Below are 21,627 nucleotides of genomic sequence, written 5' to 3'. Positions count from 1 at the left end.
TGGGCATGAAGCCTTCAGAACAAGCTAACTGTTACACAGACTGTTGCAGAATGTCACTTCACCAACACTGGCTATTGTGAATACATCCTGTCTTCTGCTTCCTACACTGACTTCCCAGAGAGTATCAAATTAAGTTCAAGGTCTCAGTTCTTATCTGTAAGGTGTTCAACGGCTTGGGCCCAGGGTATCAAGATGAAGACCATGGTTGACAGCTTCATTCTGTCACAAGAGAACTTTCTACAATAAGCATAAAACTTGTCTGTGCAGAAGAACAGAGTGCTTTCTAAGACCAGCCCAAGATCATGGCATTAACTCCCACATGAACCATCACAAACCTCACCACCTTCTGCTCTAACTGCAAAGCACATTTCTTTGATCTTGCCTTCTCTAACATACTGCAACAGGTTGCTAAATATATTATATAAAAAATTCCAAAACAAATTACTCCACTGGGAAGAGAGAGAGTACAAACATGTGGTAGGTATTAGTCACATTTTATGCACTACTGGAAGGCTGTCACATACCATAGTGATGACCATGGCACAAAACCCTATATAAAAGCTTAAACAATGCATGCTATTAACTTAAAGAGAATTGCTATGCATGAATAATTTCTTCCCCAGGCAGGGACTAGTACACCAAGTCAGAATCCACTTTGTATATTCATAGTCAATTAATAAACTCCCAAAATTAGAGTTAGAGTTATTTAATTAGAGTTATTTAATAGGAATTCAACCCTCTCCCCCAAGCTATTTTACCTCACACTCTAAATTTAGAAATAATGGCAAAAAGAGGTTTATAGTAGAAACCAAGAGTTGGACTTTGTGAAAAATATTGGGTATAGATATATTATGCTGTAAATGAAATAAAAATGTAGAAGGAAAATGTAAAACTGCCCTGGCAAAAGTTGGGGACAGTAAGTCTACCAAATAAACCTGTGCTACTATAGTGACCATTTGTCTTGGGTGATAATAGTTCAATTCTGCAGGACTAAATAAGACTTCTTCCTTTAGGAAAGCCAGCTGACACCAGTAGAATTAAGACTTCCCTATTCTGCAAGGTCTGGACTGCTAACCCAAGGGTTTTGACAGTGAGACTTGGATTACTTTCATATCTCAATTGCTCTATTTAAATTTTGAGAAAAGCACAGACAATCTTCCAGCATCAGGTCCTTTGATAATTATGCTGGGAGAGGGACTGTTTTCCTCATTCTCAAACTTCAAAGTTATGCTGAAGGGCTGGTATCTAGCTTACCTCTCAAAAGGTGACATCCCTTAAAAAGAGATAAACATTAACTCACAGAAAAGTCACTTTACCATGTACAAACTGTAAAACTGGTCAATTCCTTAGCAACAGTTTTCAGGGCCACAACAGACACCAGGATATTTAACAACTTGAGGTGTCCTTTGGACAATTAGAATTGGATTGTACAGCCCAACTCAAGTTGGAATATATATACCACTCAGGTCCTTGAACTGCAAAAAACATAGCTAAAGAAACCAAAATAGGTGTGGCTTACTGAAAGTTTTAATGGAGAGTGCCCTCTGTCTTCCTGACCAGAGTATCTTCTTCAAAAATATTAACTGCTAGTGTAATGATGGATGACTTTGTGAAAGCAGCCACAGGATCGAATCTAAGGAGATATGAGCCAGGTCTCACATGTCACCTGGAAAGCTGCAAGTGTTTATTCATAGGTTTAGGAAGGGCCATTTTACTCTCAAGGATCCCAGCATGAATTTAAAAAAAATTAAATAAAAGAAGCAGACCAGGAGTGTCTCTTCTTTCTGAATAATTCAGACAAAGAATTGAGGATTTTCCTTTTTCAGAGGTTGAATCTTAACTATCTGGCTATATATTTCATAAGCAGAGACCATTTGTCTGACAAACTGTCTTAAAGAAATCAGGTACAGAATCTGAGGCAGGAATCAGAACCTCTCCCTTCTCCCTGTCCATATCAATGGTGGGAGGAGGTAGGACTACAGACAGCGATTTTTACTTACCTTACAACAAATGGATCACTGGAAAATGGGTCTGTGCTCCTACTTCTGCTTCTGAATACAGGGTACAGCTCAAGGTTGAAACACAATGGAAACTCAGGCTCTAAAGCACTTAAGCTGCTTTTGAAAAATGAGGCTTTGGCCATTTTGTAAATTTTATCTTTTATCTTAAACATTTTGGTAATATAGATTAAAGTAGCAAGTTCTCTCTTTAAAAAAAGAACCTTCTTTGTTCAATATTTAACAGCGTTCTATATTTAAAATGTAATAAACGCCTATAAAGGTCAAATTTTTAAGCCAAGCATATGAAATTTCAAGAAGTATACTAGTCCTTTAGAGCTACATTTAGTATTTTACTGCCATTTAGCTAACAAGTTGATGTTATACCAATGTGCATTATAAATAAAGAGGCATACTCAACTTCCAATTATAGTATCTCTCTTCCTCTGAATTGTACATTTTGGGGCCTATTATGGTAGTCTTCTCAGCAAGTAACAGAATGAGCTACAACTAATGCTCCTAAATCATTTACATACCCTATAACTGTCTTTTCTGCTTTTAGGGCTATTGTCCCTTCTCTTACCAAAGAGGATGAATACTCATTAAGACTCCAATGGGTGAGAAAGAAAGTTTACTTACTACTAAATAGAGTTTGACAACATAGCATCTGCACATTCACACCTTTAGGATGTGCCCAGTCTTACCTGCAGAGCTTTGGGACCTTTTAGGGTACGTCTACATTGCAATTAAAAACCTGTGGCTGGCCCATGCCAGCTGACTTGGGCTTATGGGGTTTGGGCTCAGGGCTGATTAATTGTGGTGAACACACCTGGGACTCGGGCTGGAGCTTGGAAGCTAGTATCCTGTGAGAGTCCATCTACACTGTAATTAAACAGCCCTGGCCAGCTGTGGGTGTCTAACTGCAGCGTAGACATACCCATAGAAATCTGTTGGTTTTTTTTCTTCTTAAAATGGTTTGAATTATAAGAAGAATTATAGGTTTGTTGTTTAGGAATTTACTGTTACTTTTAGCATTAGTGCCCTACTGCACGCTTAAGAGTACCAGGTTAGTGCTGGCTTACCGTAAGTTTTCAAAGCTGGGCTGCAGCCTAAAAGTTTGAAAATGCAGAGAATCTCAAAGAAGAAAAAGTTTAAATTACAGCTGCTGCTCCTTGGCAATTAATTTAGTCTGCTAGCGAGTTCCTAGCTTCCCTATCATAACTCTTCTGCTACTGAATAATTAATCACCAGCTAAATAAAAGGCTTCCATTACCTGCCTCAAAAACTTTAATATCTCAAAAGTACTACTGCATACTAGGTTAAATCAACATCCTTACCTCAGCAATACTGGCATTAAGAAACAAAAATGTTTATTATGTCCAAGTATCAATGCTCTAGTGGCACACAATCACATTTTCATCTATTTTAATTTGCAACATCAGAGTGAATAATATTTATGCAAGGGGTCATGTACACAGGAGCCAGCAAGGGAATGCTGCCCAGAAAGGACACATTTAAAATTTACAGCATCACACTATGCTCAGTCTAATTTACATCATAAAGGACATGAGTGTGGAGAGAAGGGACAGGTGTTTCCTATAACAGGATAAATTGTGAGTCCATGGCTACAAACAGGAAAGCAAGTCAATTGTGGGGTTTTCTTTTTCCTACTGCAAAACCAAAACTAAAAAGAAAATAAATTGATGTAGCTGGAAACTGTGTGGCTGTTTTCTAAAAAACGTATTTTTAGGTTTCAGCCCTTGAAAATATTTATCCTCTTCTTCATTAAATTCATTATCATTCTATTTTATTCAGGTTACCCCCATCACCATGGTATCCAAGCACCTTCCAGCAATGCATTAAGTAACATGAGTAGCACCTTCAAGTGTGTTTCCTTCTCCACTTTTCTTGCTAGGTGGGAAATTGCACATGGATTTAAAAGAAAATTGTGCCATGCATTTTTATTTATGAAGGGCAAGGTCAAATAAATGTGCCTCATGCATGCATAAGTCAATTTAAGGAAAGGGTTAAACAAATCATTTCTGTAAAGTGAAGAAAAGGTTCACTGAAGTAACTTTGCCTTGAGTTACTTCATCCTGCTCCATATTCAGGAATCAAAACTGTAACATCTTTAGAAGCACAAGATATAAGGGACAAATACATACCTACCAGTCCATGGCAAGAGGTGCCTCAGGGGAAGTGTTAGTTTAAATTATCTCCACAAGAAATGCTGAAGGTTAGCAGAGAAAGTATTTTCGGAGATAAACAATAATGTAAAGATTTTTTGTTGTTGTTTTATAGTGATCAAGTCAAAAACTTAAAAAAAAAAGTGTCTGCACTGTAGTAGAGATTCTGTACGTTAACCATTCCTGACCTAATGCACCATTTGAGTGTAAGTCAGTTGCTTCAGTATGGACTGGTTTCAATGCCATATTTTTTTTTCTTCAAGGAGGTGAGAGGACCAGTGCATTAATTCAGGGAACCACACAGTGTAAAATATTAATTTCATTCTTCACAGAACTTTCACAAAGAAAGAACAAGCTGCTTTCAAAACAATGAATAATAATTTGGAAAAACGAGACCGAAGAACCTGCCTCTCAACTTCTTGATCGATATTTCCTTCAACTATGACCTAAATAGACTGAATTTTTAAACAAAAATTAGTTGCTTTGGGTCAAACATTAAATTGTTAATCTTATCAAAAACTTTTTAACTCTGTTTTTGCCACATTAGAATTTTTCAACTAAGCTAAAAATATTTAGTTTTGTAACTATACACATGATTTATTTCCTTGTTAGGAACTTGAAACAAAGATACAGGCCATTTTAATTCAACATCCTTGCTCTCTCCTCGGTGATAGGCAAGTGGTAAAATTTACTTCAAACAAAACTGTAGTGATCAAAAAAAGATAAGAAAGGAACTGTGCCATAGAAATGGAGCAGTATGAATTTATTGAAAAAGGTGGTGAAATCACATCTCGCCAAATAGAGATTCATATTAATTATCTCCAAGAAAGAGTGGAAAGATTAAGGTTTACAGAAACTAAAACATTTAAAACTAACCTGCAGACCACACAGTAATCTTGCAACAATGATATCTATTGGGAGGGGACAGGCTGAAGGTGGAAGAGATTGTATTAATATGGATACTGAGAGGAGGAGAGTATTTACTGATCATAATCCATTATGTTTGCCACTTTGCTGATGGGGAAGATTCACAACTGGTGTGACAACAGATCCTCAGATAATACTGGAATAGTTCCTTTTGCCTCTATAACATTTCATGCATTCTTGAGTACTGTTTCACCCTTCAAGATAAATCACATTAGATGTTCAGATCAGTTTATAAAGAAAGTATTAATGAATAGTTTAATTGATAAAAAGATACATACTGAAAGAAATGTCTCAATGTTCTCATGAACAAATGAAGCAATATCCTGCCAGTCCAGAATGTCACCTAGCCAGCTGTTCTGACGATTTATTTGCAGCTTGTGTCCTTTGTGTCTTCCAGAATGCGTTACATTCTGAAAAATAAAGCAACAGATTTAAGACAGAAATTAAATCTTAGCAATTTACATAGAAAAAGTAAGCTATTGGGACTTGATTTAGAGAGTGTATGTCCACTATGTGGCTTAGATCTATTTTCATTTGCACAAGACACTTCCACAAATATTTAAGTTTTTATATATTTGTTCCCCCTTATTAGTTGTTAAACATGTACCTTGAAAATCTAACCCAGAATGCTTTTTAATAATGAAAATTTAAATAATCTGTTACATTGTTCCTCCTAAACTTGAGTTCCTCCTATGGGAAAAATGGGTTTAACTGGACTGATTCTCAGTAGCTTGGCAAGACCGTCCTTTTCCCTGGAGTGCAATTCTTATGCTCCAGAATCTAAGCTTTCATCTAAAAAGTAAGTAACTGACTGAAAAGAGTAATATCTTCCAGAGGACAACCTCAAATAATTTGAGAAGTGTGAACTACACCCACTTATCTCAACCAGATGTTATCTGTTAAAGCCTAAGTATGATTCATTTTAGCTATTTTCTTGCTTCCTATTTTGCACATGAATACCTACACAATGTCATGCAAGCAGCATACTATTTTTTCCAATATAACCATGGGTGGAAAATGCAAGTGCAAGCTTAAATAATTGACCATTCCTCCCACCTTTGCTGGGGCATGCAATAAGTTTGCATGCTTTAGTTTGGTTATGCAATAGATTCTAGGGCAATGGTTTTCAAACTTTTTTCCTGGCGACCCAGCTGAAGAAAATTGTTGATGCCTGCACCCCAATAGAGCTGGGTATGAGGGGTTTGGGGGTGTGGGAGGGGGCTCTGGGTTTGAGGGGGGCTCAGGGCTGGGGCAGAGGGTGGGGGGTAGGGATCTGGGCTAAGGGTGCAGTCTCTGGGGTGGGGCCAAGGATGAGGGGTTTGGGGTGCAGAAAGGGTCTCCGGGTTTGAGGGGGTCTCAGGGGATTGGGGCATGGGCTTACCTCCGGCGGCTCCCAGTCAGTGGCGCAGCCAGGGTGCAGAGGCAGTCTTTCCACCTGTCCTGGCACCGCAGACCATGCCATGCCCCAGAAGTGGCCAGCAGCAGGTCCATCTCCTAGGCGGAGGCATGCAAATAGCTCTTGCCCACAGGCACTGCTCCCATTGGCCAGCTTCTGGCCAATGGGAGTGCGGAACTGGTGCTTGGGCAGCGCGTGGAGCCCCATACGCCCCCCCTTCCCCCACCAAGGAGCCAGACCTGCTGCTGGCTGGTTCCGGGGTGCAGCACGGTGTTGGAACAGGTAGGGACTAGCCTGCCTTAGCCGGGCAGCACAGATGATGAGACTTTTAATGCCCCAGTCGGCGGTGCTGACCAGAGCCGCCATGACCCTTATATTCCGCAACCTAGTACTGGGTCATGACCCCCAGTTTGAAAAATCACTGTCCTAGGGCACATAGGGACTGATCCAATGACTGCTGAAATCAGTTGAGTGCTTCCCATAGACTTTTGATGGTACTGAACTGGATCTTCAATTACCATCACTTCACAAAAATTAACTGTACACATTGCAAATAGAGCATACTGCATTTTGCACACCCAAATCGAATACAAATATTTGAAAATGCTGCTATTATACAATTTGTATACTTATGTGCACAAATTTAGCAATTCCAGGGTATACAGTTTGATATACATAATACTTATGGTATTAAGACCAAAGGAAACAGGTTCTATAAGCAGTAGCTAGATGAACTCCTTACAGAAATTTTAATCCAGTTACGGAACTGCGTAATTGTGATGGAGTAGGGGCTGTGTGTGGGGGTTGGGAGAGCCGGGGAGGACTTTAGGTGAGGGACAGGTATTCAGCCTGTAACCTGAGCTAGGCAGGGGGGAGGGGAGGTCAACACCTTTGCCCGGGGAGCTAGACAAAGGCTGAGAGCCGAGTAGAGAGGGTTGGGTCAGTTTCGGTTTGGGGCTGGGTGGTGGGAGTTCAGGGAATCCTATGCTGGGATCCAAGCACCCTGAACCCCCAGAAGGGCCAGATTGAGAGGTTCCCAGCTCTGACCACGAGCTCTGCTGTAGCCTGTGTTCCTGTTGTCCAATAACCCTTCTGTTTTACTGGCTGGCTGAGAGTCACTGTGAGTCCCAGGAAGAGGGGTGCAGGGCCGGACTCCCCCACACTCCATGACAGTAATGTTAGGAACCTATGAATTGTCCTACTGGGTCACACCTGAGGTCTATCTAATCTAGTATCTTGTCTCTGACAGTGGCCAGCACTTTCAGAGGAAGATGCAAGCACCCTGAATAAGGCAGATGTAGGACAATCAGCCTGCTATACTTAGTGTCATCTTGGCCTCAGCAACATTCTGTGACAATGAGTTCAGTCTAATTACATGCGTGAAGTAGTATTTCCTTTTACCGGTTTTGAATTTACCACCTTTCACTGAATGTTTTCTTGTTGTTTGAGACAGACAGGGAGCCTCTGCCCCCTACCTTCTCTATACCACTTATTGTTTAACATGTCACCTCTTATTTATCTCCATTTTAAGGTGAACAATCCCAATCTTCTCAATCTGTTTTCATGCAATCTTTTCAATCATTTATATTGACCTTCTCTGAACTTCCTCCAACCTTTTCTGATATGTAGTGACCACAAGTATTCCAAGTGAAGCATCAGCACTGATTCATATAATGGTATAATAATATTTTCTGTTATGTTTTCAATCCAGTAGCTTCAGCTTCCTAATATCTTATTTGCTTTTTGACTGTAGATGTACACCAAGCAGAGGTCTTCCTTGAACTGTTCACAGTTACACATGGGTCTCTTTCTTGAGTTGATACAGTTAATTTAGAGCCCTGGAAGATGTACGAGTAGTTTAATTTTTTTAATAATGTGCATTATTTAACATTTATTAAAAAATCAGTTTGCCATCTTCTTGCTCTTTCGTCTAATTTGGTTAGGTCTCTGAAATTCCTGCAAGTCCTCTCTGGTCATGACTAATTAAATGTTGCTATCTCCCTGCTCACTCACCATTCCAGATCACGAAGTGTAGCGATGCAGTAGCAACATTATAGTTAAGGTAGCATCACAATATCTGTTTAAATGTCAAGCTTTCTAAATTCTCTAAAATGGACATGCTTAGTCAAGAATCCTGTGGCACCTTATAGACTAACAGACGTTTTGCAGCATGAGCTTTCGTGGGTGAATACCCACTTCTTCGGATGCAAGTGGTGGAAATTTCCTGGGGCAGGTATATATAAGCAAGCAAGAAGCAAGCTAGAGATAACGAGGTTAGATCAATCAGGGTGGATGAGGCCCTGTTCTAGCAGTTGAGGTGTGAAAACCAAGGGAGGAGAAACTGGTTCTGTAATTGGCAAGCCATTCACAGTCTTTGTTTAGTCCTGAGCTGATGGTGTCAAATTTGCAGATGAACTGGAGCTCAGCAGTTTCTCTTCGAAGTCTGGTCCTAAAGTTTTTTTGCTGTAGGATGGCCACCTTAAGATCTGCTATTGTGTGGCCAGGGAGGTTGAAGTGTTCTCCTACAGGTTTTTGTATATTGCCATTCCTAATGTCTGATGTGTGTCCATTTATCCTTTTCCTTAGAGACTGTCCAGTTTGGCCGATGTACATAGCAGAGAGGCATTGCTGGCATATGATGGCATATATTACATTGGTGGAAGTGCAGGTGAATGAACCGGTGATGTTGTGGCTGATCTGGTTTGGTCCTGTGATGGTGTTGCTGGTGTAGATATGTGGGCAGAGTTGGCATCGAGGTTTGTTGCATGGATTGGTTCTTGAGCTAGAGTTACTATGGTGCGGTGTGCAGTTGCTGGTGAGAATATGCTTCAGGTTGGCAGGTTGTCTGTGGGCGAGGACTGGTCTGCCACCCAAGGCCTGTGAAAGTGTGGGATCATTGTCCAGGATGGGTTGTAGATCCCTGATGATGCGTTGTAGGGGTTTTAGCTGGGGACTGTATGTGATGGCCAGTGGAGTCCTGTTGGTTTCTTTCTTGGGTTTGTCTTTCAGTAGGAGGCTTCTGGGTACACGTCTGGCTCTGTTGATCTGTTTCCTTATTTCCTCGTGTGGGTACTGTAGTCTTGAGAATGCTTGGTGGAGATTTTCTAGGTGTTGGTCTCTGTCTGCGGGGTTAGAGCAGATACGGTTGTACCTCAGTGCTTGGCTGTAGACAATGGATCTTGTGGTGTGTCCGGGATGGAAGCTGGAGGCATGAAGGTAGGCATAGCGGTCGGTAGGTTTTCGGTATAGGGTGGTGTTGATGTGACCATCACTTATTTGCACCGTGGTGTCTAGGAAGTGGACCTCCCATGTAGATTGTTCCAGGCTGAGGTTGATGGAGGGGTGGAAGCTGTTGAAATCGTGGTGGAATTTTTCCAGAGTCTCCTTCCCATGGGTCCAGATGATGAAGATGTCATCGATGTAGCGTAGGTAGAGAAGGGGCGTGAGTGGACGGGAGCTGAGGAAGCGTTGTTCCAGGTCGGCCATAAAAATGTTGGCATATTGTGGGGCCATACGGGTGCCCATAGCGGTGCCACTGATCTGGTGATATATATTGTCAGCAAATTTGAAATAGTTGTGTGTGAGGATAAAGCCACAGAGCTCAGCAACCAGGTGTGCTGTGGCATCATCAGGGATACTGTTCCTGACAGCTTGTATTCCATCAGTATGTGGGATGTTTGTGTAGAGAGCCTCTACATCCATGGTGGCCAGGATGGTGTTTTCTGGAAGGTCACCAATGCATTATAGTTTCCTCAGGAAATCAGTGGTGTCACGGAGATAGCTGGGAGTGCTGGTAGCATAGGGTCTGAGTAGAGAGTCTACATATCCAGACAGTCCTTCAGTGAGAGTTCCAATGCCCGAGATGATGGGGCGTCCAGGATTTCCGGATTTGTGGATCTTGGGTAGTAGATAGAATAACCCTGGTCGGGGCTCTAAGGGTATGTTGATTAGTTCTGGTGTTAGTGTAGGGAGTGTCCTGAGTAGATGGTGCAGTTTCTTAGTGTATTCCTCAGTGGGATCTGAGGGAAGTAGCCTGTAAAATTTAGTATTGGAGAGTTGTCTGGCGGCCTCCTTTTGGTAGTCAGACCTGTTCATGACGACGACAACAGCACCTCCTTTATCAGCCTCTTTGATTATAATGTCAGGATGGTTTCTGAGGCTGTGGATGGCATTGCGTTCTGCACGACTTAGGTTGTGAGGCAAGCGATGTTTTTCCACAATTTCTGCCTGTGCACGTCGGCGGAAGCATTCAATGTATAGGTCCAGACTGTCATTTTGACCCTCAGGAGGAGTCCATGTGGAGTTCTTCTTCTTGTGCTGTTGGTGGGAGGGTAACTGTGTATCCGTGCGCTGTTCAGTGTTGTCCTGAAAGAATTCTTTGAGTCGGAGACGGCGAAAGTAGGCTTCCAGATCACCGCAGAACTGTATCATATTGGTGGGGGTGGCAGGGCAGAAAGTGTCCCCGAGATAGGACAGACTGTTCTTCTGGGCTGAGTGTGTGGTTGGATAGATTGACGATATTGCTGGGTGGGTTAGGGGTACCACGGTTGTGGCCCCATGTGGCAGGTAGGAGTTTAGACAGCTTACAGTCCTTTTTCCTTTGTAGAGAGGTGAAGTGAGTAATGTAGATCTCCTGTCTTATTTTAGTGAAGTCCGTTTGTATGGAAGTTTGGTTATTGATGAGAGTCTCCAGGTTGGAGAGCTCTTTTTTGATGTTTTCCTGTTTGCTGTATAGGATGCTGATCAGGTGGTTCCTCAGTTTCTTCGATAGAGTATGGCATAATCTCTCACTGTGGTCTGTGTAGTATGTAGATAGTAGTGGATTTTTTACCTTTAGTCCATTAGGTATGATGTCCATCCGTTTGCATTTGGAAAGGAAGATGATATCTGTCTGTATTTGTGCAAGTTTCTTCATGAGGTTGGTGGATTTCCACTTGTAAGCTGTTGGTCGGGGCTCAACTCTCCGGCTGGCGGGAGAGGAGCCACACCGACTCGCTCCTTGTCCCCTCTAACTGGTGGGACGGCAAGAAATCAGGGTTAGCACCGTCTCACGGGCAGGCCCTCTGGATCAGGGGGGCTGGATAACAATAGTTCAATATATGCCCAGGCCCTCTGGAGCAGGGGGCTGGGCAACAGCAACCCAGTTTAGGGCTCAGGTCCTTGCCTTAGGAGCTGAGCAACTACAAAATCAGTAAGCCCAGGTCCTCTGGAGCAGGGGGCTGGGTGACAGCAGTTCAGTATGAGCCCAGGCCCTCTGGAGCAGGGGGCTGGGTAACAGCAATTTACATGAGCCCAGGCCCTCTGGAGCAGGGGGCTGGGTGACAGCAGTTCAATATAAGCCCAGGCCCTCTGGGGCAGGGGGCTGGGTAACAGCAGTTCAGTATGAGCCTACGCCCTCTGGAGCAGGGGGCTGGGTAACAGCAATTTACGTGAGCCCAGGCCCTCTGGAGCAGGGGGCTGGGTAACAGCAGTTCAATATGAGCCCAGGCCCTCTGGAGCAGGGGGCTGGGCAACAGCAATTTACATGAGCCCAGGCCCTCTGGAGCAGGGGGCTGGGTAACAGCAATCAGTCTCAATAGAAGGTTCACAGGTTCAGACCCTCAGGCAGGGGCTGAACACAAGGCACCCAGTCAATTAGTGGAAGCCCAGGCCCTCAGTCAGGGCGGGGCAACAGCAGTTCAATAAGAGCCCAGGCCCTCTGGAGCAGGGGGCTGGGTAACAGCAATCAGTTTAGGGCTCAGGTCCTGGTGTCAGGAGCTGGGCAATGACAGCAACCCAGATTAGTGCAGGCAGCTCTGTCTGCGCTGGGGTGAGGGGGAGACTGCCACCCGTGAGTGGGGTGGCAGGGGGGACACAGGCCCACCCACTCCACTGTGTCCCAGCCCGGGGCCCTATTAGCGGCTAGTACTGCCGCTGGTCAGTGGGGTCCTGACCGCAACACACCGACATGGGCACCTCGGTGCCTATAGCCTGACAGGGGTCGGCTATCCCCGGGCTACATTCCATTTCCCCCTCTCCCGGTACCTGCTCCTTGGTCGCCGTGAGTTCGGACCAGTCCATCGGCATGGGGTCTGAAGGACCAGGGCTTGGGGGCAGGTCCGGCAACTCCTGCTGGAAGTCCGGCCAGGCTGCCTCCGATGGTTCCTCCGGATAACAGCAGGGCAGAAGCGGCGGCGGCGGCTCCTCCTCGTACCGGGCGGGAGGAAGTCCTAGCGGCTGCTCCGGGTTCCGATCCCGGGGAAGCTCCGCGGGTTCCTCGTCGTACCGGGCGCGGGGCAATGGGGGCCAGTCCTGATCGCCGCCTTGGGTCCTGGAGGGTTCCCAGTCTGGAGCTCCCGCCGGCACGTCTGCTCGCGGCGGTGGCTGGCTCCTGACTGAGCTCTGGCATTCTCCTTTTCTACTTCCTGCCCCGCCCCTTGACTTCCGGGGGGCGGGGACAGGACGTGATGACTCAGCCCACTTGGGCGTCTGGGAGGGAGCTCCCTCTGCTGGGCAGGAGGGGAGCCACACCGACTCGCTACACCACTCCATACGGCTAAATGCAGTGCCTTGCATGGTGTCAAGTATCAGAGGGGTAGCCGTGTTAGTCTGGTTCTGTAGAAGCAGCAAAGAATCCTGTGGCACCTTATAGACTTCACTAAAATAAGACAGGAGTTTTTTTGCTGCAGGATGGCCACCTTAAGATCTGCTATGGTGTGGCCAGGGAGGTTAAAGTGTTCTCCTACAGGTTTTTGTATATTGCCATTCCTAATATCTGATTTGTGTCCATTTATCCTTTTCCGTAGAGACTGTCCAGTTTGGCCGATGTACATAGCAGAGGGGCATTGATGGCATATATTACATTGGTGGACGTGCAGGTGAATGAACCGGTGATGGTGTGGCTGATCTGGTTAGAGAGTCCTTGGCACTGTGGAGAATGAGGGATCCTGGTACGGGAAAAGGGAAGAACAGAGGGCCACAGAAACCTGACAGGGAGATTGGGGGCACTGGCAAGGAGTCCCTGAAGCAGAGGAGGATGGCATACAGAAAGCTTGTGGGGTGCAACAGAAGAATGCAAGGAGCCCTGCTGCAAGCAATAAGCGCAGTCAACATACATTACAAAATGGGTAGCCTCCGAGCAATATTGTGATCCCAGGTATTAGTACTCTGTAATTCACTCCAACCAATCTGCCAGGCATAAAGGCAAGCCTTACTGTTCTTTAACAATCTGGATCATCCCTAGAGTCTCTTTAAAAATATATGTACATTTGTTACCCTCCAATCCTCTGAAGCACTAGCTGTTTTTAATGGAAGATTGCATATTTTTGTATACCATTTTATACTTAAGCTCCTTCAGAATACTTGAATGTATACCATGTGGGCCTGGTGACTTACTGCCCTTTGAATCAAGAATTTGTTCCTGTATCTCTTCTTATGGCACTTCAGTTACTAATAATGCTTTACCTTTTTTACCAGGTAAGCAGATATAGAATAGGTATCCCTAACATCACCTGTATTGAAGAGTGATGCAAAGAAATCACTTAGGAATAGAAGGACATAGTTTTCAAACTAACTGCTCCTTTTAACCTCTGGTGATCCAGCCAACCCACTGATTCTCCCACAGGCTTTCTATTTCTGATCTGATTAAAGACTATCTTGTTTAATTTTTACTCCTTTAGCTCTTGGTTATTCAAAATCTATTTTGGCCCTTACTTCCCTCTCACATATTACTTGCTGTAATTTATGCTCCTGTGTATTGGCGTCACTGGATTACCGTTTGGCTCAAATCTCTTGAATATTGCTATTACCCATATTGGTTTATTTCTTGCCTTCCTGGTTCCCTTTCTAAGTGAGCAGTATGCATATCTTCTAAAAGCCACTCACTGATTATTTTTTTTAAGTAGCATTATGATGCCGAGCCAGTTAGGGTTAAGGGGGGAGGGGGTCTGCGCACTCCGGTGGATCAAAGCAAGTTCGATAGACTGCGGTTTCACCTATAACATGGTAAGATGTTTTGGCTCCCGAGGACTGTGTTATATCGAGGTAGAGGTGTATCAGAGGAGTATTGAAATGGTAAACAGGGCCATTCCTTGTAGATAATTATCAAAGCCATGTTAAGTAATAGAATTCTGGACATGTAGGCCTGTATTGTTAGATAATTAAGAATAGATACTAATTAGATTTGTGTTTACCTACTGTGACACTGCACCTCAAAGTAGCACCTTGCAACCCCCATATTCACCACTGTCACATAATTGATATGTTTTGTACAAAGTACGTCTTGTGAGGTATCATTTAGTAAGTCTTGATTTGTTGACCAATATCCTGTTGGATTGTATGTAAAATTATGAGGTGTGTATATATGTTAGTGAAATATGTTGTGAGGTTGGGAACCTCCACAACCAGCCTTTCAGTTACAACAAATGAGTAGCCATCAATAGCCAGTCATTAATGGCTCATCAAACACACAACCCACTATCACAGAGGCGGAGGAGACAATGTACACAACAGAGACTGCTTGACCAATGGGAACTGCCTGACACCCCCTCCCCCAATGTCACAGCAAGGATCTTTCTAGCAGCTGGAAGAAAAAACAGACATTGGCATCATCACTTAGCTTCTCTTCCCCCTCATCTCAACATCTGGAAGCAGGTGTGAAAGACAAATACTTTGAACTGGAGAAGTTTGATCTCAGGCTGGAATTAAGTGCCAGCCTGTGTATTGAGGAACTGTAACCTGCTAGTATTGTCTGTCAGAGTGAGAAACACTGTTTGATTCAACTCTTGCTTAGACTAAAAGTTTAGGATTTAGAATGCATGTTTACTTTTTATTTTCATAATGTAACTATCTGGGACTTTTATGCCTACTACTTATCACTTAAAATTTCTCTAATCTGTTTTATATTTTACCTAAAACAGTGTGTTTTGGTTGAAGTGCTTGAGAAATCTCATCTCGGTTTAAGAACATAACATAGGAACGGCCGTACCGAGTCAGACCAAAGGTCCATCTAGCCCAGTATCTGTCTACCGACAGTGGCCAATGCCAGGTGCCCCAGAGAGAGTGAACCTAACAGGCAATGATCAAGTGATCTCTCTCCTGCCATCCATCACCATCCTCTGACAAACAGAGGCTAGGGACACCATTCCTTACCCATCCTGGCTAATAGCCATTTATGGACTTTACCACCATGGATTTACCCAGTTCTCTTTTAAACGCTGTTATAGTCCTAGCCTTCACAACCTCCTCAGGCAAGGAGTTCCACAAGTTGACTAAGCGCTGCGTGAAGAAGAACTTCCTTTTATTTGTTTAAAACCTGCTGCCTATTAATTTCATTTGGTGACCCCTAGTTCTTGTATTATGGGAATAAGTAAATAACTTTTCCTTATCCACTTTCTCCACATCACTCATGATTTTATATACCTCTATCATATCCCCCCTTAGTCTGCTCTTTTCCAAGCTGAAGAGTCCTAGCATCTTTAATCTTTCCTCGTATGGGACCCTCTCTAAACCCCTAATCATTTTAGTTGCCCTTTTCTGAACCTTTTATAGTGCCAGTATATCTTTTTTGAGGTGAGGAGACCACATCTGTACACAGTATTCGAGATGTGGGCGTATCATGGATTTATATAAGGGCAATAATATATTCTCAGTCTTATTCTCTATCCCCTTTTTAATGATTCCTAACATCCTGTTTGCTTTTTTGACTGCCTCTGCACACTGCGGGGACATCTTCAGAGAACTTTCCACGATGACTCCAAGATCTTTTTCCTGACTCGTCGTAGCTAAATTAGCCCCCATCATATTGTATGTATAGTTGTGGTTATTTTTTCCAATGTGCATTACTTTACATTTATCCACATTAAATTTCATTTGCCATTTTGTTGCCCAATCACTTAGTTTTGTGAGATCTTTTTGAAGTTCTTCACAGTCTGCTTTGGTCTTAACTATCTTGAGCAGTTTAGTATCGTCTGCAAACTTTGCCACCTCACTGTTTACCCCTTTCTCCACTGGTCCTAGGACTGACCCTTGGGGAACACCACTAGTTACCCATCTCCATTCTGAGAATTTACCATTAATTCCTACCCTTTGTTCCCTGTCTTTTAACCAGTTCTCAATCCATGAAAGGACCTTCCCTTTTATTAAAGGCTAGTGTGTGTTTACAAAGGCTAGTGTGTGTCCACTCCACACTGAGGGAGTAGCAAACTACTTAATGAACTTGCACTGCCCAAGGGAGCCTTGAGCAGTGTAAGACGATACAATTCTGGAGTATAGGGCTGGGGTTGGGTGGAACTGGCTGAAGCCTCTTTATTGTTGGCTCATGAGTGGCTGAGACATCATTAATGTAACTCAGTTGGGTGTGTTACGTATTCTTCATCCAAGAAATGCCTGCGGTGATCATTTGCTACAAAGAGGCTTACCCTACTGAACTTAAGCTATAATTTAAATAAAGTTTTGGACCTGATCCTTGCTATCTCAGATCTGCTTAAACTTTGACAGGGAAAGTCTAAGCCTGTAAGACTGAGGTCTCCAGGTCTACTCAGGATTAGCCTTGCGATTTCTCATAGAAGAGTTTGAACAAACTCTGCACAGACTGCCTATTGGACTATAACGGGGGTGGGCAAACTGTGGCCCACGAGCCACATCAGGCCCATCAGACCTTTTAACCTGGCCCTCGAGCTCCTGCGGGGAGCGGGGTTAGGGGCTTGCCCCGCTCCGCATGTGCAGTGGGCTTCAGGAAGGTGGGAGATCACACTACACCCCCCATGCCTGGGACGCAGACACAGTGGTGAGGTTGCACCCGACCCTGACACAGCACAAGGCCTGGGCCTGCCCCAGAAACACCTTGGGGCCCTGCCCCTCTGCGCCAGGTGTACCAGGTGTGGGGCAAGTAGGCTCAACCAGGCAAGATCCAAGTGTGGGGGGTATCCAAGTGTGGGGTGAGAGGATTCTGTGTGGGATAATCTGGGTGCAGGCAGCTCAGTGGGGAGATCTGGATGCACAGAGGCTCATTGGGGATGGTGGGGGGTTTCCAAGTGCAGGGGCAATGGGACTCTGCGGGGGCTCCACATGAAGGTGGGTGGGGCTCAGCGAGGGAGTCTGGGTGCTGGGGAAATGGGGGTCTGTGGCATGGGGGTCTGGATGTGGAGGCTCAGGGTGGTCAGGAGGTTGGGCATCAGAGTGGGGTTTGAGTGCAGGGAGTTCAGTGGGGGGTGGTCTGGGTGTGGGGATCCACAGGCATGGGATCTGGGTGCAGTGGGGTTCCAGATGCGGGGGTTGAGGTTCAGTGGGGTAGAGTTAGGGTATGAAGAGCTAGGGGATGTACCGGGTGAGGCTTGGCAGGGAGGTCCAGATGCACAATGGTTGGGTGGATGGGGGAGCAGCTCCCCATACAGTGACCCCTCCCCACACAGCTGAGGAGTGATGGGGCAGGAAGCAGGGGAGGATGCTGAGCTTCCTGCAGCTGGGGGAGGTTTCTGGGGATGGGTCTGACATAGCCCCAGCCACTCCTAGCAGGGGAAGAGGAAGTCCCATTCTCTCCTGCCTCCAGCCCAGCCAGGACTAGCAGCTGATCCTGGCTTAGGGTAGGAGCCACTGGCTAGGGTGTCCCCAGCCCTATGGTGATTTACCTCTCTACCGGCTGCTCTGGGTGCCTGACATGATGTATCTGAGCTGCTAGGGAGTGGTGCGTGACTGCTCTTGCAGCTTCCCTTTGCTTCCCTGTCAGAAAGTCATTTTTTGGCAGGGAAGCAAAGAAATCCGCGGGATACATTAATTCTGTGTACGTGCAGTGATGCAGAATTCCCCCAGGGGCATCTAATTATAGAATAAACCACCAGTTTGGGGGGGGATTTTCTGCCCTATTCTTTGCAAATTTCCCCAACTGAGAATTCTCAGAATAGCCCCTCCAGCGACCACAGCCACAAGCATCCATACCAGTTTCCACCTCTAAGGACTTCACTTCTTTTACTTGTGATTTTAGGACATTTTTGACAAGCCTTCTCATTTTATTGAAGTCTCACTTCTCTCATGTTTAGAGTATCTTACTTGCTGGTACCCTACTTACACAGCCATATTACCTCTCACTACATCACCTTGTCAAGAAAAGTAGCCTTGATTTTCTTTTTGATAGTTACACTAAGATAATATTGTTACCAGAAATACAGAGAGCTTCTTGGTAAGTTACAAACATTTTAAGAGTGTTTTGTTATAAATAAAAGGTTCTTCACACTGGAGTGTCATAGAACAGACAACTTAATTTCATGTACAATCAATACTGTTTTTACTTAAAAAAATAAGGAACGTAAAGAAAAATCCGTTAGATGATGTTATGATTCTCTGTATGTTTAAATTGCATACATTTAAAAATTACACTAACTTAGTAAAATTGCTCTTAATTTTGTTCTCTCTAGAGCCTCCCATAATATGAATGCTAACACATTCTTAAAGAATTCAGATTCAAAGTAACAGTGAAAATACACTAAACTAAAATTGCATTTTCACAAATTCAAATTAATATTTAATTCTGAAGTTGCACAAACATACATACAAATAGCTTTCATGTTACTTCCAAGGAATAAATATTCAGTGCAAAGGTCTGACATACTAAAAAACACACACTTATACTAAGCATACATTAAATAGCACATATAAAGATGCATATAACTACATATATGCAAAGGGACAGAAATCTGGATGAACTGGAAACCTAATTCTAGAGTGACCTGACTTGTGCATTTGAAGACTCAACTGACACTTCATTAATTTCTTTCACTAAACATTACAAGCTTTTAAAAACCTCTCTCTTAGAATGTATGTTTTTTAAATTTAACAGGAATCAGTAAAAACTAAAAAGTGATACATATAATAGGTATCAGTTACTCACCTTCACAAACCAAGAGTGATAAAGTCTGTCCCAGAGCTCTAGCACTTGCTTTTCAATCACAGCAGTGTTGTTCACTTTCTCTCCTAATATCTTATGGAGCTATAATATACAGAAACTGTGTTTATTATGTGAAGCAACTTGAAGCTAGCAGCTATGGCTGAACTCAAAGGCAGAACATCTACATTAGATTTTCACTGAAAGCTTGGCTCAGGTCCAAAAAAAAATCAAAAAAGTCAACAATGTCAAAGATCTGTCAGATCCTTGTATACAGTAAATACACTCAAAGAGATTTGAGAGGTGTGCTAGATGTCAAAATGCTTATGTGAGGACAATGCAAGATCCTGCCATCCTCCCAAGGAACACTGAACTCCCAATCTACAATGTACTCTGTACTTTAGAGGCTAGAACTTCAGAAGATCATAGGTTGGCCAAAAATGGTCATTTTCAGGACAATGCATTCTACCATCTGAAAAATGCTTAACTAAGGGCAGTTTCTGAAACAAATTACATTTTCTACAGAGTCTTCACATGGATAGTCACAAGGGAGATGGATAGATACTTCTATTTTCAAGCTCTTAAAAGCAAGCAGTTTCCAGCAGCCACGGGGGAGCAAGACTATTAAAATCATTCCCAAATATAGGCTTTACTCTGCTAAACAGCAGATTGGAACGAATAAATCTTCAGCAAAACATTTATAGGTAACTAAAGCAGCCCAAGAGATACCATTTGACATTACAAGAAGGAAAAAATGTATAGATCATTCTCTTATTTTGGAAAGGAACAAAAAGCAAAACACTAAAACTAATAAAAAAAATAAGGTGTTCTTACCTTGTGTGTAATCCATTCTCGGCCATACTGATACACATTGTTAGCAGCCGAATTGAGAGCTTTTTGAATGACCTGAGCTTCAGGGAGCCAGCTGATATTTTTAAGGAAGGAAAGTATAAATAAAATTATCTCCAATACTTCTGAACCATTTCACTACAGTGCCTGAAACACTAAAAGTAACAAATGGTTTCCAACCAACAGCACCTATAATTTAAATATGTACCAACTAACATCTTTGTTAAAACTAGAATACTTCCTTTTTCAAGACAGGATGAAGACTTTTTAACATACGAAGCATAACTCGATGTAGGATACAGATTACTATATTTACATTTCACTCTGAAACTTACTAAATTTACATTTAGAGATCTTGTCCATCTGTATGTATGTTATAATATAACTGTTTAGCCACTTGTGGGGTTCTTAGCTGCTGCTTTGTTAGAAATATAATTTGGAAACCTTATCTTTCAAGTTCATATGGTTGCAAAGATAACCTTCCAAATATGAACGGACTGTAAATTGATACAGTGTGGTCTTCCTGAACTTACAGACAGCCTAGAAATACAGAGCAATGTAAATCACCCAGTGCTCAAATCCTATTCCCAGTCAAGATGTGTGCTGGGGACTTTTTCCAGTACTGGGGAAGAATCTTCCCTTTCCCACTCTCAGGTTACTGTGAAGGAATGGAGCCACTCTGGAGGATGGTGTGGACTGCACCCTTAGCAAGTTTGCAGATGACACTAAACTGGGAGGAGTGGTTGATACGCTGGAGGGTAGGGCTAGGATACAGAGGGATCTAGACAAATTAGAGGATTGGGCCAAAAGAAATATGATGAGGTTCAACAAGGACAAGTGCAGAGTCCTGCACTTAGGACGGAAGAATCCCATGCACTGCTACAGACTAGGGACCGAATGGCTGGGCAGCAGTTCTGCAGAAAAGGACCTAGGGGTTTCAGTGGACAAAAAGCTGAATATGAGTCAACATTGTGCCCTTGTTGCCAAGAAGGCTAATGGCATTTTGGGTTGTATAAGTAGGGGCATTTCCAGCAGATCGAGGGATGTGATCATTCCCCTCTACTCAGCACTGGTGAGGCCTCATTTGGAGTACTGTGTCCAGTTTTGGGCCCCACACTACAAGAAGGATGTGGATAAATTGGAGAGAGTCCAGCGGAGGGCAACAAAAATGATTAGGGGGCTGGAGCACATGACTTATGAGGAGAGGCTGAGGGAACTAGGATTGTTTAGTCTGCAGAAGAGAAGAATGAGGGGGGATTTGATAGCTGCTTTCAACTACCTGAAAGGGGGTTCCAAAGAGGATGGATCTAGACTGTTCTCAGTGGTAGAAGATGACAGAACAAGGAGTAATGGTCTCAAGTTGCAGAGGGGGAGGTTTAGGCTGGATATTAGGAAAAACTTTTTCACTAGTAGGGT

At 43.6% G+C, this 21,627-nt stretch overlaps 1 protein-coding gene across 2 annotated transcripts in view; it reads right to left on the bottom strand.

Moving 5' to 3' along the window:
* Positions 1 to 21,627, bottom strand: part of TMEM245 (transmembrane protein 245) — a 135,619-nt gene that overhangs the window by 53,379 nt on the left and 60,613 nt on the right. For both annotated transcript variants that reach the window (XM_045004623.1, XM_045004622.1), the window contains 3 exons: positions 20,197 to 20,287; positions 19,369 to 19,467; positions 5,389 to 5,520 (listed from right to left, as the gene is read on the bottom strand). In XM_045004623.1, coding sequence (XP_044860558.1) covers positions 5,389 to 5,520; positions 19,369 to 19,467; positions 20,197 to 20,287 — 322 coding nt within the window. The remainder of the gene's footprint in view (positions 1 to 5,388; positions 5,521 to 19,368; positions 19,468 to 20,196; positions 20,288 to 21,627) is intronic.

This window comes from Mauremys mutica, chromosome 2, assembly GCF_020497125.1.
Source record: "Mauremys mutica isolate MM-2020 ecotype Southern chromosome 2, ASM2049712v1, whole genome shotgun sequence".
In the NCBI taxonomy this organism is placed as follows: Eukaryota; Metazoa; Chordata; order Testudines; family Geoemydidae; genus Mauremys; species Mauremys mutica.
This window is presented reverse-complemented; position numbering and strand designations above follow the sequence as displayed.